Source organism: Trachemys scripta, chromosome 1 (genome assembly GCF_013100865.1).
Source record: "Trachemys scripta elegans isolate TJP31775 chromosome 1, CAS_Tse_1.0, whole genome shotgun sequence".
NCBI classification, from domain to species: domain Eukaryota; kingdom Metazoa; phylum Chordata; order Testudines; family Emydidae; genus Trachemys; species Trachemys scripta.
In genome coordinates, this window is record NC_048298.1 from 329,329,884 (window position 1) to 329,348,717 (window position 18,834).

General features: G+C 43.6%; 1 protein-coding gene across 2 annotated transcripts in view; it reads left to right on the forward strand.

The window, feature by feature from the left end:
* The window catches only part of TENM4 (teneurin transmembrane protein 4), a 768,234-nt gene that overhangs the window by 421,381 nt on the left and 328,019 nt on the right, over positions 1–18,834 (forward strand). For both annotated transcript variants that reach the window (XM_034759079.1, XM_034759080.1), the window contains one exon: positions 13,878–14,087. In XM_034759079.1, the coding sequence (XP_034614970.1) occupies positions 13,878–14,087 (210 nt within the window). The remainder of the gene's footprint in view (positions 1–13,877; positions 14,088–18,834) is intronic.

Here is an 18,834-nt window from a genome sequence, read left to right on the forward strand (position 1 = left end):
AGTACTGTATAATTAAGTGTTTTATGAGAGGATTATGTATCCAGAATTGGCCACCAGTGGAGAAAGAAGGATGGCAGACTACATGGGCCATTGGTCTGTTCCGGTCTGGCAATTCTTACAGTATGTTCGTGTGTGCGCATTAGTGTAACATTATGACTATTCCTAAAAAAGGAAAGGGCAGGCCTTGCTTTGTATAATATCTGGGAAGAGGTCAGGTTTTTCAGTGAGTAGCGGATTTGACCAATAGTCTGATAAGGATGTAGATTAACTTCTTATTTGGTAAAAATTGTTTAAAAGCAGAGATTAAAGCGCTCACTTAGTTGCTTTAATGCTTTTACTACAAAGCCTTCGTTAAAGGACATTATCGTAGTCTGTCAAATTGTGTGAAATAGCGGTATCGCATTTTGCCAGTCAATGTGTTTTCCTACAACAGCCAGTTAAGTGATGTGCAGTCATTTTTTGGGAAAACATTTTTTCCTTTCTGCCATGGTTGTAAATCCCTCCTTAATAGCTTGGGAATATTTTCCTGTATTGCTTGCATCCATGTTTTTGTGGTTGGTTGCTTGCTAGTTATTTGTTCTAGGTTTGGAATGAAACTAAAATTAAAACAGAGATTTTATTTTTGGTCTGAAAACAGCTTCTCCTGGCAACCTGTCTTATTATTCCAGTACCTATTTGGCAACACTGTCATCAGCACCACTCTGGGAATCTTTTCCAGCAGAGAAAAGCACCATTCACATAACCCGTGACTATCATTTTTTCTCTTCATTTTCTTACTAACACGAAGATACGTTTTTTAAAGATGACCGGTTTAGAGCAAGAGTCTGATGATGAGTGTGGTGTCTCCGCTCTGCAGCTTTGTAGGAGTACCACAGCTGTGAGCCGCAGCGAGGACTTCATTCCGACCCCAAACTGTATGAATTGTTCTGCCTCCAGCGACGCAGGCAGAGTAGCCCCTAGCTCTCTTTAGCACATCGTGAACAACTCTGCTTCAAAATAGCTACGATTTGTCAAGCGCAAGGGGCTGACCCTCTGTTCTTCATTATGATTTATATTACAGTAGCACCTAGACGCCCTAACTGAGATCACTGTGCAAACACATGGTAAGAGACAGTCCCTGCCCCAAAGATCTTACAGTGTATATAAACAAAAGAGACACAGGGCAGTAGGGGAAACAGAGACATGAAGTGTCTTTCCCAAGGTCACACAGCAGGTCAGTGGCATATCTAGGAATAGCACCCACATCTCCCGACTCTTAAGTCCCATGCGCTATATGCTGGTGAAATCTAATATAGGCTGCTAGCCTATAGAAAGAAGAGGCTTAGAAAAAGAAAGCTTTCCCCTTACTCAGATAATTCAGGATCTAACCCAAACAAAGGGAGCCTGCAGAAGGAGAGTTTTTGAGAGGCAGATGCTTTGATCCTGCTCTTCTCAACTAAAGAAGGAGAATTATCTGATTCTGAACTTGATGGCTCCTAAGAAGTTTAGGAGAGGGTGTTTGTTTTCCATAAAGCTACTTGAAACTGTCCTGGAAAAAGGAGATTAATACTGGATAGTCTACTAGTTACTCATGTCAAGGACATGAGCCAGGATATACAGGATGGTAAAGTCACAAGGAAATGGCTTCAATCAAATTCTAAGAAGCCTTTATGCTTCCTTCTCTAGTTGGTAATAGGAGACATCATCAGATCTGATCAAGAATGTCCTGATAAGTACAAAAGGCTTAACAAATAAGCTCAGAAACTTTGTGTAGTACCAAAATGTAAAGCCAAGATTGTAACTTTACCCAAAATAGCCTCTTTGTTAAAGGCCCCATTCATCCCATCTGAAGGTGATTTCCTCCCCAACAAGCCTGCTGATAGATGGGTAGGATTTTCTTCACGTTCTAACTATCCCATCTCCTCTATGGCTCTCCAGGCATCAGCAGCCTCTACTCATTTTGCATGGACTGTACTTATTTAGACAGATTCACTTCCTTCCAGAAAGAAGAATATAAGCTCATTGCTTGTAACCATCAGAGGGGTGAAATTTTGGAACAGCCTTCCGAGGGAAACAGTGGGGGCAAAAGACCTCTCTGGCTTCAAGATTAGGCTAGATAAGTTTATGGATGGAATGGTTTGATGGGATAACGTGATTTTAGTCAATTAGGTAATAACGTATCGCTGGTAAAATGAGGGTCTGGCTGGAGAATCTTGCCTGTATGCTCGGGGTTCTACTGATCGCCATATTTGGGGTCGGGAAGGAATTTTCCTCCAGGGTAGATTGGCAGAGGCCCTGGAGGTTTTTCGCCTTCCTCCGCAGCATGGGGCAGGGGTCCCTAGCTGGAGGATTCTCTGCGACTTGAAGTCTTTAAATCACGAGACTTCAACAGCTGAGTTAAGGGAAAGTGGGTGGGTCAGCTTTTGTGGCCTGCATCATGCGGGAGGTCAGACTAGATGACCATAATGGTCCCTTCTGACCTTAAAGTCTAAGTCTATGCTTCAAAGTATCTCCTGGGCTGCCAACTTCATTTCTGATTGATCCATGGACTCTCTCTATTTAGCCTCTAGTCCCATGGTATCTGATATGGTTGATACCACACTTCTGGCTACAGGCTAGGAAGGCAAACGTTAAGTCCGCACACCTGATGGGATCCATTAAGTATTTTGGAGGAAAGTGTCTGGAGAACCACTGACAAAAGGAAGGGGTGAAAGCATCTCCATGGGATTGTCTACCATCAGTCATTCTCTAGACACTTATATCCTATCTATGTTCATCCTTCCCCTCTGTCCTCCTAACAGAGAGAAGGGAATACACATCTCTTTCTCTTTTGGTAACATGATCTGGTCTCAAACATGTTTTCCAGACTTGGTTTAAACACAGTAAAGCCTCATCTAAATTGGCTGAGGTTCACTTGGAAGGATCATAAAATGTAGCAAGCCCTTTGATGAGCCTGGGCTGAGCTTTGGGCTTGGACCATGTATCTAGTAAGTTTCACTTTCTGGTGCACACATGCTAATGCAATGGAGTTGTGGTTTGGTTTCCAGCATTCCACTGGTATGTCTTCACTGGCATGGTTTTTTAAAAAAATCTGCGTAAACCAGCCTTGCAAATTTTCTATGGAAATTGACCAGACCAGCCACAAAAGATGCTTACTATGACCCAATGTCATAGAAAACAGACTAATGATCTTATATGCACCTGGCAAAAACAAACAAAACTTTGCCCCACACAAGCAAATAGCTAAAGTTTTGCAGGGCTGCTGTAAACCTTTTTATTAGTGTTAGGCTTAGTGAAAACAATTTCTACAAAGTCTAACCTTTGGTTCTAAATTATGGGAAAACGTACTTTTAAGCAGATTTGTATGTAATCATTTGCAGAGAACCTCAGACTTTATATTGGGTGTTTTTGATCAGATACAGCATTAGTGTCATATTGAGACAGGCCATTTCATGGGCAGCTCATCATCCTTCCTACTGATTACATTATGCTTTTACAAGTTGGTTTTGAGTAAAGCTGAGCGAGCCTTTGTAATGCTGATCCATAATTAGGCTTGTGCTTCCCATAAAACTTTAGCAAATGTAAATGATTTGCATAAATATTCCTGAAGCAAGAAGCAATAGCATGAATAGGCTAGAATGATTTGGATTGTTTATAGTGACCCTCTTTATGGGAAGGTTATTTTATACAAGCATTTTCTTGTGTCGCTGGAAATTGGATGACCTGCTTGTATTTTGTTGTAACTGCCCAATCTCAGTCACTGGGCTTGTTTTTTAAAAAGTTTCAGGGTGTCCTTGCAACAGTTTCTGCTGTTGTGTGCACAAATGACTCAGCTGTATAGTCAGCTCATGTAATGGCCTGTGTAATTTTCTGAAAATTTAGCCCATAGTTTCTAGGTTGTCAGAATCCTGAGAGGTTCAGACTGTAGTCATACATTCCAGTGAACTCCCATCCATACACAGGGCTAAAATATCTCCCAAGCACATCGTGCATCATGAGCATTGCTGCGCCACCACAGAGCATCTCAGGCCACAGGAGAAACAGAGTTTTAGGGATCAGCAATTCCCTCCCTGCTCCCCTCCGCTCCATCTTGGTTCAAGGGATGGTCATTTTCTGCTGGCTTGTTTTACTGAACTGGCTTAGCTGGGCTGGGGGCAGGGAGAGAAGAACCAAGACTTTGTCCATTCCTTGCCCCTCCCCACCTCCACCCCACTCTGGCGGGGAGTAAGTGGGCATGCAATGTTACCCCAGCAGGCCCCAGCTCAAGTTCCAGGTAGCCTGCACAAGAGAGGCACGGGGGAGTCCTACTCCCCCTTATGCCCCTGCGTGGGCATGCTACCTGTGTCAAAATCTACAGTGAGAAATGCACCTCATCAGCACAGTGCAGATATCATCCTGTCAGGGTGCCAGCCCAGAAGAGCCTACTCCCCAGCAGCCCATCTCTGGAGTATGGGTGACAGAAAATAGGCATGAGGGCATAGGTGTGCAGCCAGCGGGTCCTTTTATTCCTTCCCACGTCCCAGGGCTGAATTCCCCATAGCCACACAATGCTCTCATGTCTGGTTGTTGTACAAACTCCTCTGTACGTGCACTGTTGTTGTTTTCATCATGATGAACATCTGCCCAAAAGAACCTGCATGACACACGTTGGGTTCAGCAAACTTGAACAGGGTTGTTCTCAAATTCCTGCCCATCCCTCGGCTATTTCATCCATGGGAAGGACTTTTTTCATAATGAATATACCACCCTGACAAAGTATGGCATAAAACACATCATGGCAGTTTATAGCAGAGAGAAAAATGTGCTTCGGGGCCACAGAATCCTATGCAAAACACCCGCCATGGTGGTGATATCGGTAACGTATGGTCTCCTAACTCTATGGAAGTTCAAGTGAGGTTCAGTATTTCACCCTAACCTTTTATTTGCCCTGTTTCTAATACTCCAGACCTCTCTGCAATTATTTTTCATTTTCAAGGCACATCTATTTAAATCTTTATATTGGTGACGTAGTAACTGCCCAGACTTTCCTTGTTCAGATGATCTTCATTTGCCCCTTTTATTGCTCCTCTTTATTCTGCAGCTGTAAATCAACACACAAAATTATTAAAAAAAAAAAATCTCAGGTGAAACTTCAGGAAATAGAAATGATTAAGAATAGTTTTCAAAAGCTACTTTTAAAAATCAATTCTAAGTGCAAGATATATATTTCCTGTTGAACTAGCGCTGTTGTGACCACCTATTGTTAAAGAACAGCAATAAATTTCAATAACAACTTCTTATTCATATGATTCACTGACATATTTTGCCAGACAGCTAATCCGGCTTGCTTTTTTTTTCTAGAGGTGTTTTATGCTGTCCATATGAAAGGCATGATATGCTGCCCATAGGAAAGGTGTGACTGTTGAGAGTCCTCAGGAGAATTCATTCTTTCTCTCCCTACCTCCCTTTCTGAGGAAGCCAGACTTGTGTAAGCTAAGAAAGAAGCATTTTTCCAAGTGATAATCAGGGGGCTGTTTCAAATAATATGTTCCCCTCACCTTGAAAATCAAAATGCCAGACGGGCATAGATATTCTCCCACTCCCCTCCTCAAAGCAGCAGGGATTCCAATGCTCTGAAAGGCAACTGGAGCAAATTACTGTATTTTATATTCTACAGAGAGAGCAAGTTAACACTGTTAAGGAGGCAGGGCAGAGCCCCTCCTGCATTCTTCTACATGTCAGCAACCCATTTCAAATGCAGGGTTGGAATGCCCTGATGCCAGCTTCCAACTCTCCTGATTCCTATGTGAGACAGCTCATCCTAGCCTAGTGCACAGTAAAGATCTCACCGTTACTGCATTCCTTCACGCTGATCAGTATTAGTCAATTAGGAATGGTGAGGGGAAATTGACTGACTCTTTTTTTGGGGGGGCGAGGGGGAACAGATACAGGAACAAACATATTTCCATTGTGTAAGCAGGTCATGGATTTCTTCAGCTCAAGACTAAATACATTTTTAATATAGATCAGTATGATTTAGTTTGGATGTCAATAAGGATCGCTCAAAGGCGCTTTGCAAGGAGGAAAAAAAGTACATATGTTTAGATTCCCTTTTTGTTTGACCGGGTAATAAACTCATCCAGCAGATGCAGATTATGGAGTACACATTTTGTATCATTTGAATCAAGAATGACTACCAGCGTTATTTTTTAAAGACAAGGCCTGTGCTGTGTTATAATTTCATTATAATGGTGCTTGCCATTGCCAGTATAATTAAGGATCCCTCGTATAGCTGTTATAAACTTCATTTTTAGGACTATATAATAAACCAAGCATTATAACTGGCATGAGGTAATCCACAAATCCTAACATGTTTAAAGAGGCCTATGCTCTAGGAATTATTTTGGGGAAGTTCTATGGCCTGTATTATTCAGGAGGTCAGACTAGATGATCACAATAGTCTCTTCGGGCCTTGGAATCTATGAATGTATGATTACAAGGTCATAGATTCAAGGTACCTTTTATTTTGCACCTGCAGCATCCACATGGGGGAGTTACAGTACAGCATGCTGATGTGCGTGGCAATTCACACCCCCGCAGTCTGAACTGCGGGGCCATGTAAACGTTAAGACTATAGATGAGCAGACGTTCACTCTATAGAGAAGAGACCATACTTTTTTCTGCTTTCTGATTACATATTTTTCTATTTGTATTTATAGTTTTGCTAATTAAAACAATATTTTTTTAAGATGAGAAATGGTCAGGCTTTGAGGCCCTAAGGAGGTTGGTCAAATGTTTAGAACATGGAACTGATAGCAGTTTTGCGTTCTGTTTCTGCCACTGACTCACTGTGTGATTTTGGGCAAGGGACGTAAGCATGCTTTGACTCAGGAACCTTATCTATAAAGAGGGACAGTAACGGCCCCCAACCTCACAGCAGTATCACTGGGCAGAAATCAGTGTTTGTAAAATGACGTGAGATCTTCAGCTGAAAGGTGCTATAGAAGGGACCATAGACAGGTAAAAATCTTATGTTACTTAATTTCTTTATTGCAGGCAATACCCTTTTGCGTATTTTGACTAACATTAAACCCTGTTGAAACACGTGCCTTATAGTATTTGCAGCATGAAAAGTCATTGTTGGGCAGCACTCACTTTCCTAACCATTTCTGGAGAACTTTTGATTTTTGGGGATATGCCACAATACATAATATATGAGGTATTGTATTCACATAAATTTGAAGCCATATACAGATAACGTAGGTTACCTGCTGTAGGAGAGGGTACACAGAGTCTCTAGTGTCCTTATGGGGGTTAGTTTGTAAATTTAATAAGGATGCTATGTTTCAGGTTATTGCTAGATGTGTCTGTTTTATTAGATCAGTGAGTTTTAATGTCCTCATTACTTCCTTGTACTCGTCAGAATGGTCTTGGAATTCTATATGAACGCTCCAGCAAAGCACTTACACATGTGCTTAGTTTCAGATATGTGTTTAGGCCTTATTGAAGGCAATAGGATTTACATGTTTTTCTGAACATAGATGAACTGTGGATGTATGTGGTTCTTGAAAGTAAAGCACGTTTCAATGCTTTACTGAACTGGTGTTTGAAGCTTCTTAAAGAAATAACTAGCTATGCAGGAAAACTTAACACGTCCCTTGCTTTGCTAAGGGTATGTCTATACTTGGAGCTAGAGGTGTAACTCCTAGCTCAAGGAGGTATATCCACGCCAGCTCTGATCAAGCGAGTGTGCTAGCAATAGCAGCCCAGCACCGCGGCGGGAGGGGCTAGCCACCTTGAACACATCCCTACCGTCTTAGACAGAAACTGTTCAGAGCACACTAGCTCAATCAGGAGGTATGTCTCCTGAAGCTGGAAATAACACTTCATGTGCGAATGCCCCAAGTTACCCACCTCCTGACAAACCCTCTGAGGCAGAGGTGCCGTCCCTGCGTGCCTCCTTGAGGCATGGCATGGCACTACAGCAGCTTTGCCTCAGTTTCCTTTACAGAGTCTTTCGGACACTTCAGTTATGGATGTGTCTTTAGCCTCTTGGCGAAGTCACTGAGAGAAGTCAACCTCTTCCAGGATAGCAGAGTCCCTAAGTCAAAGTCCAACAGAAACACAAATCAAAAGAACCTTTGGCCCTGCTGAGCTCAGCTTTTACCCCCTTTCCTTTCAGTCACACCCCAGCTGCAGCAGGTTGCCTTAACACCCACCAACAAGTTCCTGCTAACAAATCAAACTAACAGGGTGGCCCTGGCAGACTGCAGTTTTCAGTCAGCTCCTGGCCCAACAGGCTTTTCATATGCCATGGTTGCTGCTAGTCTGCATGCTCTCCTTCCTCCTGGTCAGTCCCCAATTCAGCTCACTCTCTCCTTCTAACCTCCCAACCCAGCCTGACAGCTGTTTTAGGTGAAGCAGGGCCAAGCTGATTGAGTGCAGAGCACCTCATTAACGCTTCGTGGCCAGTGTGGAGTTCATATACATCATCACACTTCCAATATATGTTAGAGTTAATGCAGCCCATTTTGAATAACATCTTGATGTCCAGTATGGTAAAGTTTCTAAGGGCCTGATTATGCAAGGTGTACATTGCCTCTTAGGTAGGGTGATGATATTTCCCTATCCTGAATACGGGACACCTGGTAAAATTACTCGTATTCAAGCGAGTTCAATGGCAATCAATCAGAACTATGCAGTACGAACATTCAAATTAACATCAGGTTGACTGAGCCTGTTAAAAAGAAATACTGTGTAGATGGATTGTTTTTATTTACTTTCTTATCTTTAAGGCTTTAGGGTTCACACGGGAAGGGGTGACACACACACACTCCCATACACCTCTCTCACACAGGGAAGGTGACTGACTGACCCAACCCTCCCTGCCCGGCTCAAACTGCCCTCCAGGCCTGGCTGGGCCCCTGAGACAAAGCTACCTCTCCTGGTACCCTGGCGCTATGTCTTCCCACAGCAACTTGGGGGGAGGCACGCAGGGTCACATGCCCCTCCCCTAGATTTCTGCCAGGGCTCACACCACAATGTGGCCAGCAGCAGCCTTTTGGCACAGTGGGGGAGGGAAGGGACAGGATGGGAGGGGAGCTGCTTACAGCCACAGGGGAGGAGGAGTGGGGGAAGGGATGACCTGGCCCGTGTCTTTGCAGAGTTCATGTCCTGCCCCCACCCCCACCAGTGCTGGCTGGAAGCAGCTTGTCCTTTCCTACCCCCACAGTGTTGAAAGGCAGCTAACACCTCCAGGCTGCTCCTGGTCACTGACATAACTCAGCCACCTCCTGTCCCCTGGCTACAGCACGGGCAGGAAGGGGTTAAGTCCTAAGGATGCATTGTGCACCAGGGAACCTGACTGCAGGGGTTTCAGCAAACCCTGCGGGAGAGGTGGCTCAGCAGGGGTGGGTGCCTAGGGGATGGAGCAGCCCCATGCTCCCTGGGGCAGGACCCAGGGTGGGGGGGGGGGGGGAGAGGGGGCAGGTGAAGAGGGTTCTAAGCCCCTGACTGGGGGGCTGCTGTACAGCCTGCAGGGCTGGGGTTTGAACAGGCTGGAAATTCTCCCCCCCGCCCCCGCCATTCCAGAGCTTAACTGAGGGGCAGAGAGGCTTCCCCATGCCAGCGCTGTGCAGGGCTTTGGCACATGCAGGGTTTGGCTCCTCCTGGCCAGTGCCTGGGCCGGAGGGTCTTGGGCTTTCCTGGGGTGCCGGGCTAGCCAGAGGCAGTGGGGGAAGGAAGGAGCCTGCCGGCCAGGCTGCTGGTGAGCTGAGCACTCCGACCAGGGGCTGGTTCTCCGCACAGCGCTGGGAGTGGGATGTGCCTCACCAGGGGGATATGGGGGTGAAGGGGCAAAGCAGGGAGAGGACAGTGAGAGGGAGAGCACATAAAGGGCCGATGGGTGGGCAGCAGAGGCGACACGTAACCAGCCACCGCCTGGCAACTGCTCACACTCACTGGCCGCCACAGCTCGCAGTGCGCAGCCAGCACTGGCCAGAAATGGGACGGGGGGGGCCCTGATGGACCAGCAGGGGGAGCAGCCGGCCCTATATGCTCCATCTTCTCCCTGCCACCAGCCTTGCACACCCACCCCCATTGTCGGACACTGGAAACACCCCCCACACACAAACACACTCACCATTGGTGGGCTGGCGAGCAGGGATCTGGCTAGCAGCAGGATCCGCCAGTACTGATGAGGGGGAGACAGAAAATATGAGACAATTTGCCTGTTTTTAAGAAAAAGTTGGGACACCTGCAGGAGGGCTTAAATACGGGACTGCCCCTTTAAAAACAGGACGTTTTGTCACTCTACTCTTAGGAGATGCACCATGTTTTGCAGGATTATACCCAAATGCATAGTGTAAACGGAACTATTGCATATTATTTGTTTTACCTTTTCCTCAGATTACGTTGTGTCTGTTTTGGGCTGTCTTTTCTCCTAGTGATAAAGTGGTTGTATACATTTTGCGGGGTTGTTTAGTTAAGTAGGGAAATAGAACATTTCTGTTAATCCATTTTCGAAGTTTGTGTTTCTTAATAAATTCTATAGATCTGCTAGAGGTCTTAGCATATCTTTCTTTGATTGTTCCAAAAATGTCTTAATCGGAAATACTGGCACATTGGTAAAAATAAGTTTGCTAGCCCTCTCTGACCCAGAGAAAGTAACATACCATTCATACAGAACTATTCAAATTACATTGTTCCTGCCTCAAATCCAAAGAGCATAATTTGACTATTCAATAAAAGAGGATATATGGGATTGTTATAAATTGGTGCCAAGGGGCCCATATTTGGAATATGGTTTTATTTTTCTGTTCGTTTCCAAATTGCAAGAATGTGCGTAATGAATGGTTATCTAGTCCTTCTGTTTTATCATTTTTTGAGGGAGAAATAGCACATGTTGCAGACAGACTTGGCCTACATGCTCTGGTTCCATAGCAACCCAGTGTTGCTGTGGATTCGTTTTGTACCAATCAATTAGAAATTTTGTTCTGGCTGCCAGAATGAAAGCATATGGGCCAAATCCTGCCCGCTTTACTCAGGGCAAGTAATCCCATTGACTTTAATGGGATTACTTGGGTGAGAAAGTGGGCAGGATTTACCCTTATATCTTGGATTTCTCTCTTGCTTTATTTTTGTTAGATTATTTATTTATTTGTATTATTGAATCAAATTGTATTTATTAAATGTAGATAATTCTCTTTGATGAGGCTGTCAGATATGTTTGACTTATATACATAACAGTTGTTGCTATGTGTAATATGAAGTGGTTATATGCCCTGTATAACAAATCATGCTGCTATGGGTGTAAATGACTGGTACACATCTTCATCTTGTAGCTTGTAGAATCCTCTGTTGCATCCATATGCATAAGATGGGGTTTTCCAGGACACACAGCCGGTGACCTGCAAATTGCTGCATGATTTCAGTCGAATCTTTCATATTAAAGGTCTGATCATGTACTGCTTAAGGCACGTGTAACTCCCATTGAAGTCTGTGGAAAGTTTAGTGTGAAAGCCGTAAGGGGGCAGATGATTAAAATCAGTACTGTCAAGGGGGGGTTCCTCACGTTTTTCTTTTCACTAGTATCAGAGAAAATAAAATCTAATGAACTGCAGTATATATATATATAGTGTGTGTGTGTGTGTGTGTGTGTAGTATAATTTTATACGTATGTGTATTTATATATATAACATAAACCATCTGACATAAACTGACAAAAATGTTGACATTTTGAATTTAGGACTTCTTTTCAGATCATTATGCCTACTGGTCAGTCTTATTGGGCTCTAGATATAATGTATGATGATATGTTCAACGTGTGGGGCCTGACCTAGGCATAGTGAAGAGAGTTGGAGGCATATTAGTGTTACCTGGGTGAGACCAGAGAATCATTATACTCTCAAATGAACTCAAACAGAAAAAGGATAAAAGACAAAAACAGCATATCACCCATCAGTGAACACTTTCACAAAAGGATCACTCCATATCTGACTTCCCAGTCCTTGTCCTCAAAGGAAACCTGCACAGCACTTTCAAATGATGAGCCTGGGAACTTAAATTCATAACTTTGCTATTCACTAAAAATCATGGATTTATGGCTTATGACAACAATCTGTAACCCATTAACCCCCCTTTTTGGTCCTGTGACTGCAGGGGTGTTAATGAGCCACTTCATACTGAAAAGTCCTTCAGAATATGTTAACTACTTATGCTAAACCAGTGGTCCCCAACGCGGTGCCCGCAGGCACCATGTGCACCCGCCTACTGACAAGGGAGTGCCCCACCGCCAAGGAGCGCGGCCTCGGGAGAAGCAGCTGCCGAAATGCCGCTGAAAAGCGACAGTGTCAAGAAGTGTCGCCACCGAAATGCCACTGCTTCTTGGCGGCATTTTGGCGGCGACCCTTTTGATGACGCTGCTTCTCGGCGGCATTTCGGCGGCAACACTTCTTGACATTGCCGCTTCTCGGTGGCATTTCAGTGGCTGCTTCTCCGGCGGCCGCGCTCTTTGGCAGCTTATCATCCGGCGCCCGCCACCGGTTGGGGACCACTGTGCTAAACAATCTGTTTCACCTTGTATTTAGCTGTGACACACTGAGCACCTTTCTCAGACCTGAAGCAGAGCTCTGCGTAGCTCAAAACCTGGTCTCTTTCACCAGCAGAAGTTGGTCCAGTAAAAGATATTACCTCACCCACCTTGTCTCTCTAATATCCTAGTACCAATACAGCTACAGCAACACTGCAAACAACATTATGTTTAATAAGAAATACTGTGCAACCATGTGGCATGTATTTTTGTTATGGTCAAGTAAAGCTTTTAAAAAACTTTTTTTTTAGAAAGTTTGACTGAGTTTCCATGCTGATTTTTCAGCACTGAATAATTTTCATGGATTTCTCATGATGATTTTTCAGTATTTGGAAAGTGTGACAGATTTATCATTATTACTTTCATAAGATGTGTTTCAAGGAAAAAAATCAGTGTTAAATGCATTGTCCTGTATTTTAACTTATTATATGTTTGTGTTTATATTCCCTCTGTTTTTAGTGATGTACTGCACATATTCAGACATCAGGCTTGAATAAATATAACAGCCTTTCTTTTAGTCACTTGGGATTTTTGATTTGATAGTTTTGTTTGAAAATCTGCTTGAAATAGTTTTGCTGTCGTTAAGTATTAAGATGCAGATCCTGCAAACTCTTTGCAGTGTGTTTGCAGAATTGGGGCCTAAATACTCACTTTGGGCCCAATCTAACTTCTCTTGAGGTCAATAGGAGCTTTCCCTGAGTCAGGAGTGGCCCAATATAAATACTACTTATTTTACTGCCACTCTCTTGACTTCATGAAATTATACTGTCTGGATTTACTTGTATTCTAGCCTGCTGCTAGTCAGTTTCATTGGCGTGCTGACATGCACTAGCACATCACTGCAGCATTTGAGTCTGTCCTGCCCCCCTTTACTCATGTGAGTAAGGGTGCTTTGGGTTATAAACAGTACAGAGGAATGATTACATCCACACCAAGAACGGTTCTGAATAATTGTTAAGCATATCTAGTGATAAATTTAGTAAAACTTTAAAAAAAGGTTAAATTTGTTGATAGTGTACATTTCATTAGAGACATTCGTTCTACATTAGATTGGAAATTACAGGATTTATAAGAAGCACACTGTACAACATTCATATTTAAGTGTGTGTGTGTGTGTATATATATATACACACACATAAATATATAGACATGCATATGCAGTGTGTAAATTCACACACCGTGCATATTTACACAGATAGGTTAATAAATATGTGCAGTATGTCCTGTTTTTGAAAGTCCCCCCTCCCACTGTGCATGTTTTCTGTTGATTTTCCTTGTGTGCCTTATCAATTTTTATTTTTCTGTCTGTGTTTGTGTTTGTGGTTCACAGGTCCTCCTTTGCATTGTTCATCTGCTTCATCAACCCCTATTGAGCAGTCCCCTTCCCCTCCCCCTACCCCTGCGGCCAATGAGAGCCAGAGAAGGTTGCTAGGCAATGGTGTGGCCCAGCCAACCCAGGACTCTGACTCTGAGGAAGAGTTTGTCCCTAATTCATTCTTAGTTAAAAGTGGCTCTGGAAACCTCTGTGTACCTGCCAATGGTGAGTTATTCTCTCTACCTACTTTACTGCTTGCTTGTCTTACAAGTTGTGTGTGGGCCTGTAGGATGCAGGTTTGGTTTGTCTCCTGGACTTTGAATAGTAATTCACCATGTGTTTGATGACTTTCTGCTTCAGTTTTACAGCCACTATGTGTGTTGTTGTAAACTCCTTGTGTTTCCTGTGAATTGTGTCCTGGTATCTCTGCTGAACGAAGCATTGCTGTGCTGGTTAGAACAAATCACCTAACTCGAGACAGCACCTGAGCCCAGCTCTGAAATTTTAATTGTGGTTGAGGCAGCCCTGCTGAAATGTCACACAACTTCCCGTTAGTGTTTTCGCTGCGGGACAGCATGTCAGGCAGTCTGTAAAACTTTCTGTGTAAGTTCTGTGCGTGGATGTCAGGAACGTTTCCTTTCAGATGACCAGTTCGGAGATCAGATGCAATTCGGGCTTTATGAAATGTTTACTTTGATTGAATTGTAAACAGGCCAGGGGATTGTGTCCTGAAGGACTTCCAAGTGCTACTCTGAAACCAAGTCGATGAGAAACTTTTCACTGGGTCTGCTTTTATGGTTTCGCTGGGCCTGCCACTCTCCGATTGGTACAGATGCGAGACAGTCTCAGTGGGTGCATTATGAGAGTACAGATGTAAAAACTAACGTCTAAAGCCTCAGCCTGCATGTTTTAACCCAAATATGAGTTGTGACAAGTGACATGAGCACGTTACCTTCACACGCACAGGCCAGAAATATGTTATGGATCCAAATTTCTGCAGGTAGCCTTGATAAATTTCCTAAGGGCAACATACAAAAGCAGCAACAGGACCCTATCCCACTAGGTACTGAATGCTTCCAACTCCCACTTATCTCAGTGGGAGCTACCCAGAAAAGGGATCCCACTAAAAGGATGAGGATGTAAAGGAATGCAAAAGGAAATAAAATGATTTGCTTTACAACTTCGCATCCTAAAGACAATGACTTGTAAAAAGGGAGACAAAGCTCATTGATAAAGCAATGTTAAATTTATCAAGGACAGTGCAACCTGATGTAGTGCAGATACCAGCCGGGAAACAACAATGGCAAGTCAGCCCACTGCTGTCCAGTCAGAGTGATAATTGCAGGAAGGTTTGATTTATGGGGGTGAAGCCATTCACAGACATCTACCAAAAAAAAAAAAAAGTGAGAGAGGTTTACAGCATCTGGTAACAACTTAGCCCCATTTCAGTTGAGCTTTTAAGAAGGTTTCCTAATATGGTGTTATTTCAAAGGAAAGGGAAAAGTTTGACATTGAATTAATTCCTCCCCTCCTCAGCTTCCTCTTTCTTCTCTTTCTTCATTTGCTATGGTAAAAACTAACTTTCCTTCAGGGTTTTTCAGTGGAGAAGGTTATCTTCCGTGAATTGTCATCATCAGGAGAACTGTGGGAAAATACAGTGTTGCATTCATTCAGGAAACTGCTTAAAATTCATATCCTCCTACCTCCCTTCAGTCACTAGTATAGTCAAGTTTGCACTGGCGTGGATGACCCTTTAGTTAGTCTCTAAGGTGCCACAAGTACTCCTGTTCTTTTTGCGGATACAGACTAACACGGCTGCTACTCTGAAACCAGTAATTCTTATGTGATCTTAGTCTATCTATCTGTCCATCTATCTGTTTCGACACCCTCTCCAGGTAGAGAGAGAGAGAGCGATTAAACCCCTTAATCTCTTCTTTTACTAATTAACTGAACAACAGAAAAAGCATTGTTCAGAGTCTACAGTGAGTTGATGACATTATTGTATTATTGATGTGCTGGTGAGTTACTGAGACTTTAGGCTCTTCAGCTGTCTGCTTATTTATACTCCTCCTCTCCTTGCATCAGTTTGTCGAGGCTTTACATTCCCCAGGGCCTTCTTTGTGTGTAAAAATTCTGCAGGTTGGTAATAAATATGTCCCACACAGAGACAGTGTGTCTGGGGTCTCATTTGCTTGGTGACTCGAGTTGTTCAGTAATGAGAGGTGCAGGTAAATCCAGCACATTTGTGACCTGCTACGATGTCACCATCACTCTGCTATCAGCAAAAAACAAAGGTGACCTTTGAAAGCCTCATTGACTTATTATGCATCCTATCAGCCCATAATCTGGGAGTTCACCTGAATGAGAAGCACAGACCATACAAGTCCATCATGTCTAAAATGCTAAGGCTCTTCTGACCTCTCTAAATGGATTTAATTGCCTTGGTTCCTTAAAGTTCTGTTTCTATGAGGCTTAGTCAGCATAGACTTTAAATGACAAAGGCAGCTCTTTATGTCCCCTAAATGGGGAAAATTAGTAAAAGCTTATTTTGGTTAGGACTAAGTTTAATACAGTTAGAGCACTCATTCTCTGTGTATAGTAGCTGTCTCAACAGCAGGACTGCCTGGGAATGCCTGCCTAAGGATTTGTGTTGCACTTTTTAATTGATCCCTGCTAGGTTTTCTTTCCACAGCTGTGTAAACTCAGCTTTAGAGGAGTCCATCCAAAGTAAGTAACTCCCATGGAGCTGCTGTTCCAAATCCCCATGTAAATTGCAAATATAATGCACATGGAACAAAAGATATTTTTGAAGATACATTAGACTATTCTTTATCTGAGTTTCACTCCATCGAAAAAGGTACTAATGTAGTAGTATTTTGGGGGAAAATGTTCAACTAAAATTTCAAATTAATATTGAAGAACTAAAGTAGTAGGTAAAGACCCACAGATTTTCTTTCTTCAACATTTTATTTTTGTGCTCCATATATTGCAAACCCATCTTTTCTAATTAAAATCAAAGTGTAACCCCATATCTCTGTTATTAATAAAAATCTAATAACAGAAGGAATTTTCAAAATCAAAATCACTTTTCACTTTGCTTCTTATTCATGTGAACTCCCAGATTCCTATAATCTTTTGAGCCATATTTTCGAAAGTGACTGGTGATTTTGGGTGCCTCAATTTTTGGGTGCCCAACTTGAGAGACCATAAAAGGTCCTGATTTTTGGATAGTGTTGAGTGGTCAGCACTTCCTGAAAATCAGGCCCCTTTAAGGTATCTCAAATACCTTTATGACAATCTAAGAAAAATCAACTACACCGACATGCTGCTTAACAAGCAAAGAGGAACATTATGAGATACATAGTGGGTCTGTGTGCCTGTAGAGCGCCCCCCATGAAGTCATTGGGGCGCTGTGCGGGCTCAGAAGTCCATCTGTTGGAATAATTTACAGGATCAGGGCCTTACAGGCCACTATTGAAAATTTAGACCCAAATGACTTTTTGAATGCTTCCTGACTATTAGTACATCACTGTTTGCAATGCTGCTTGTCCTTACTGCCCACTCCTTTGCACCAGTCTTGTTTCATTTGCTGTCAGTGAGGACGTTACTTCACAAAAAGCGACATCAAACCATCTGCCTATGTCACCCAAGATAAATGTAGAAGAGTCATAGAAAAGTCCTAGAAAAGCTAAGGGTAGGCACAATGTTATTATACCTTTAATGCCAACACTGCATTCAGTGCTGTGCAAGGCATAGACAACACAGTCCCTGCCTCAGCAAGATTTTGCAATCATTGAAGTCAACGAGACTGTTCACAACATAACATTAAGTACATGTGTTAGTCTTTTAGGGTCAGAGACTGAGGGACTGGGGCAGCTCCAATTGAAATCAATGGGACTCTTTCCATTGACTTCAGTGGGATTTGGATCAGGCCCTACAAGCCTCCTCTCCTTCAAATCAATGGCAAAAATGTTTTTTTCTCTTTAGACAGTTACAAGAAAACTGATGCTCTTCCCCCTCACCAGCTGTCTCAGTTCCTGTAGGTCCCCCAGTTTTACTTAAGATTAATTTGCTCCCCCCTTTCCGATTCTTCTGTCTAAGCTAGGTGCTGGGTCACTTTACAGCGATAACACTTTCCTAAAGCCTACCCTTTGGTCACTTTGAACTGCGGGAATAGAGACCGGAGTGGCTTCACATGCTGCCACAAAGCTTTGTTTTCCCATCCCTCCGAGCCGCTTGCCTTTTCTGGGCCGAAGTGCAGTGTGAAGAGTTCACTCAGTGTAACCCTTCGGGTATGTCTACACTGGCAGAGTTACAGCACCGCTCAGAGAGCGCTGAAGGGACACAGCTGTTGTGTGTTCACACTGTCAGCTGCCTGCGCAATAGTGTGTTCACACTTGCCGCAGTTGCAGCGGTATTCGGAGCGGTGCACTCTGAGCAGCTATCCCACAGACCAGCTCTTCCTCTTCTGCCGCTAAGAGTTGTGGGAAGGCGGAGGGGGCGCGGCGCATCCTGGTTCCTGTTCCAATGCCCCGTGATGGATTGCTTCGCATCCCAGCAATCCCTGTGCTTCCGTCTGCATTTGGCGCCATCTTTCAAAGGTTTGTGTACTGCGCGCCCTGCCTCTTCGGTCTGCAGGAATGGATCCCGCACTGTTGACCAATATGCTGCTTGCTCTCACTAACATGTCACAAGTGGCAGTGGAGTTATTCCTTAAACTACAAAGGCAAGAGGAGTTCAACATTGATCTCGCCACTCTCCGTAGCTACAACACAAGATTGCTTGTGGCATTAACGGAAGTGCTGACCATAGTGGAACGCTGCTTCTGGGCTTGGGAAACAAGGATTGAGTGGTGGAGTCATATCGTCATGCACATTTGGGATGATGAGCAGTGGCTCCAGAACTTTCGGATGAGGAAAGCCACATTCATGGGACTGTGTGATGAGCTCGCCCCAGCCCTGCGGCGCAAAGA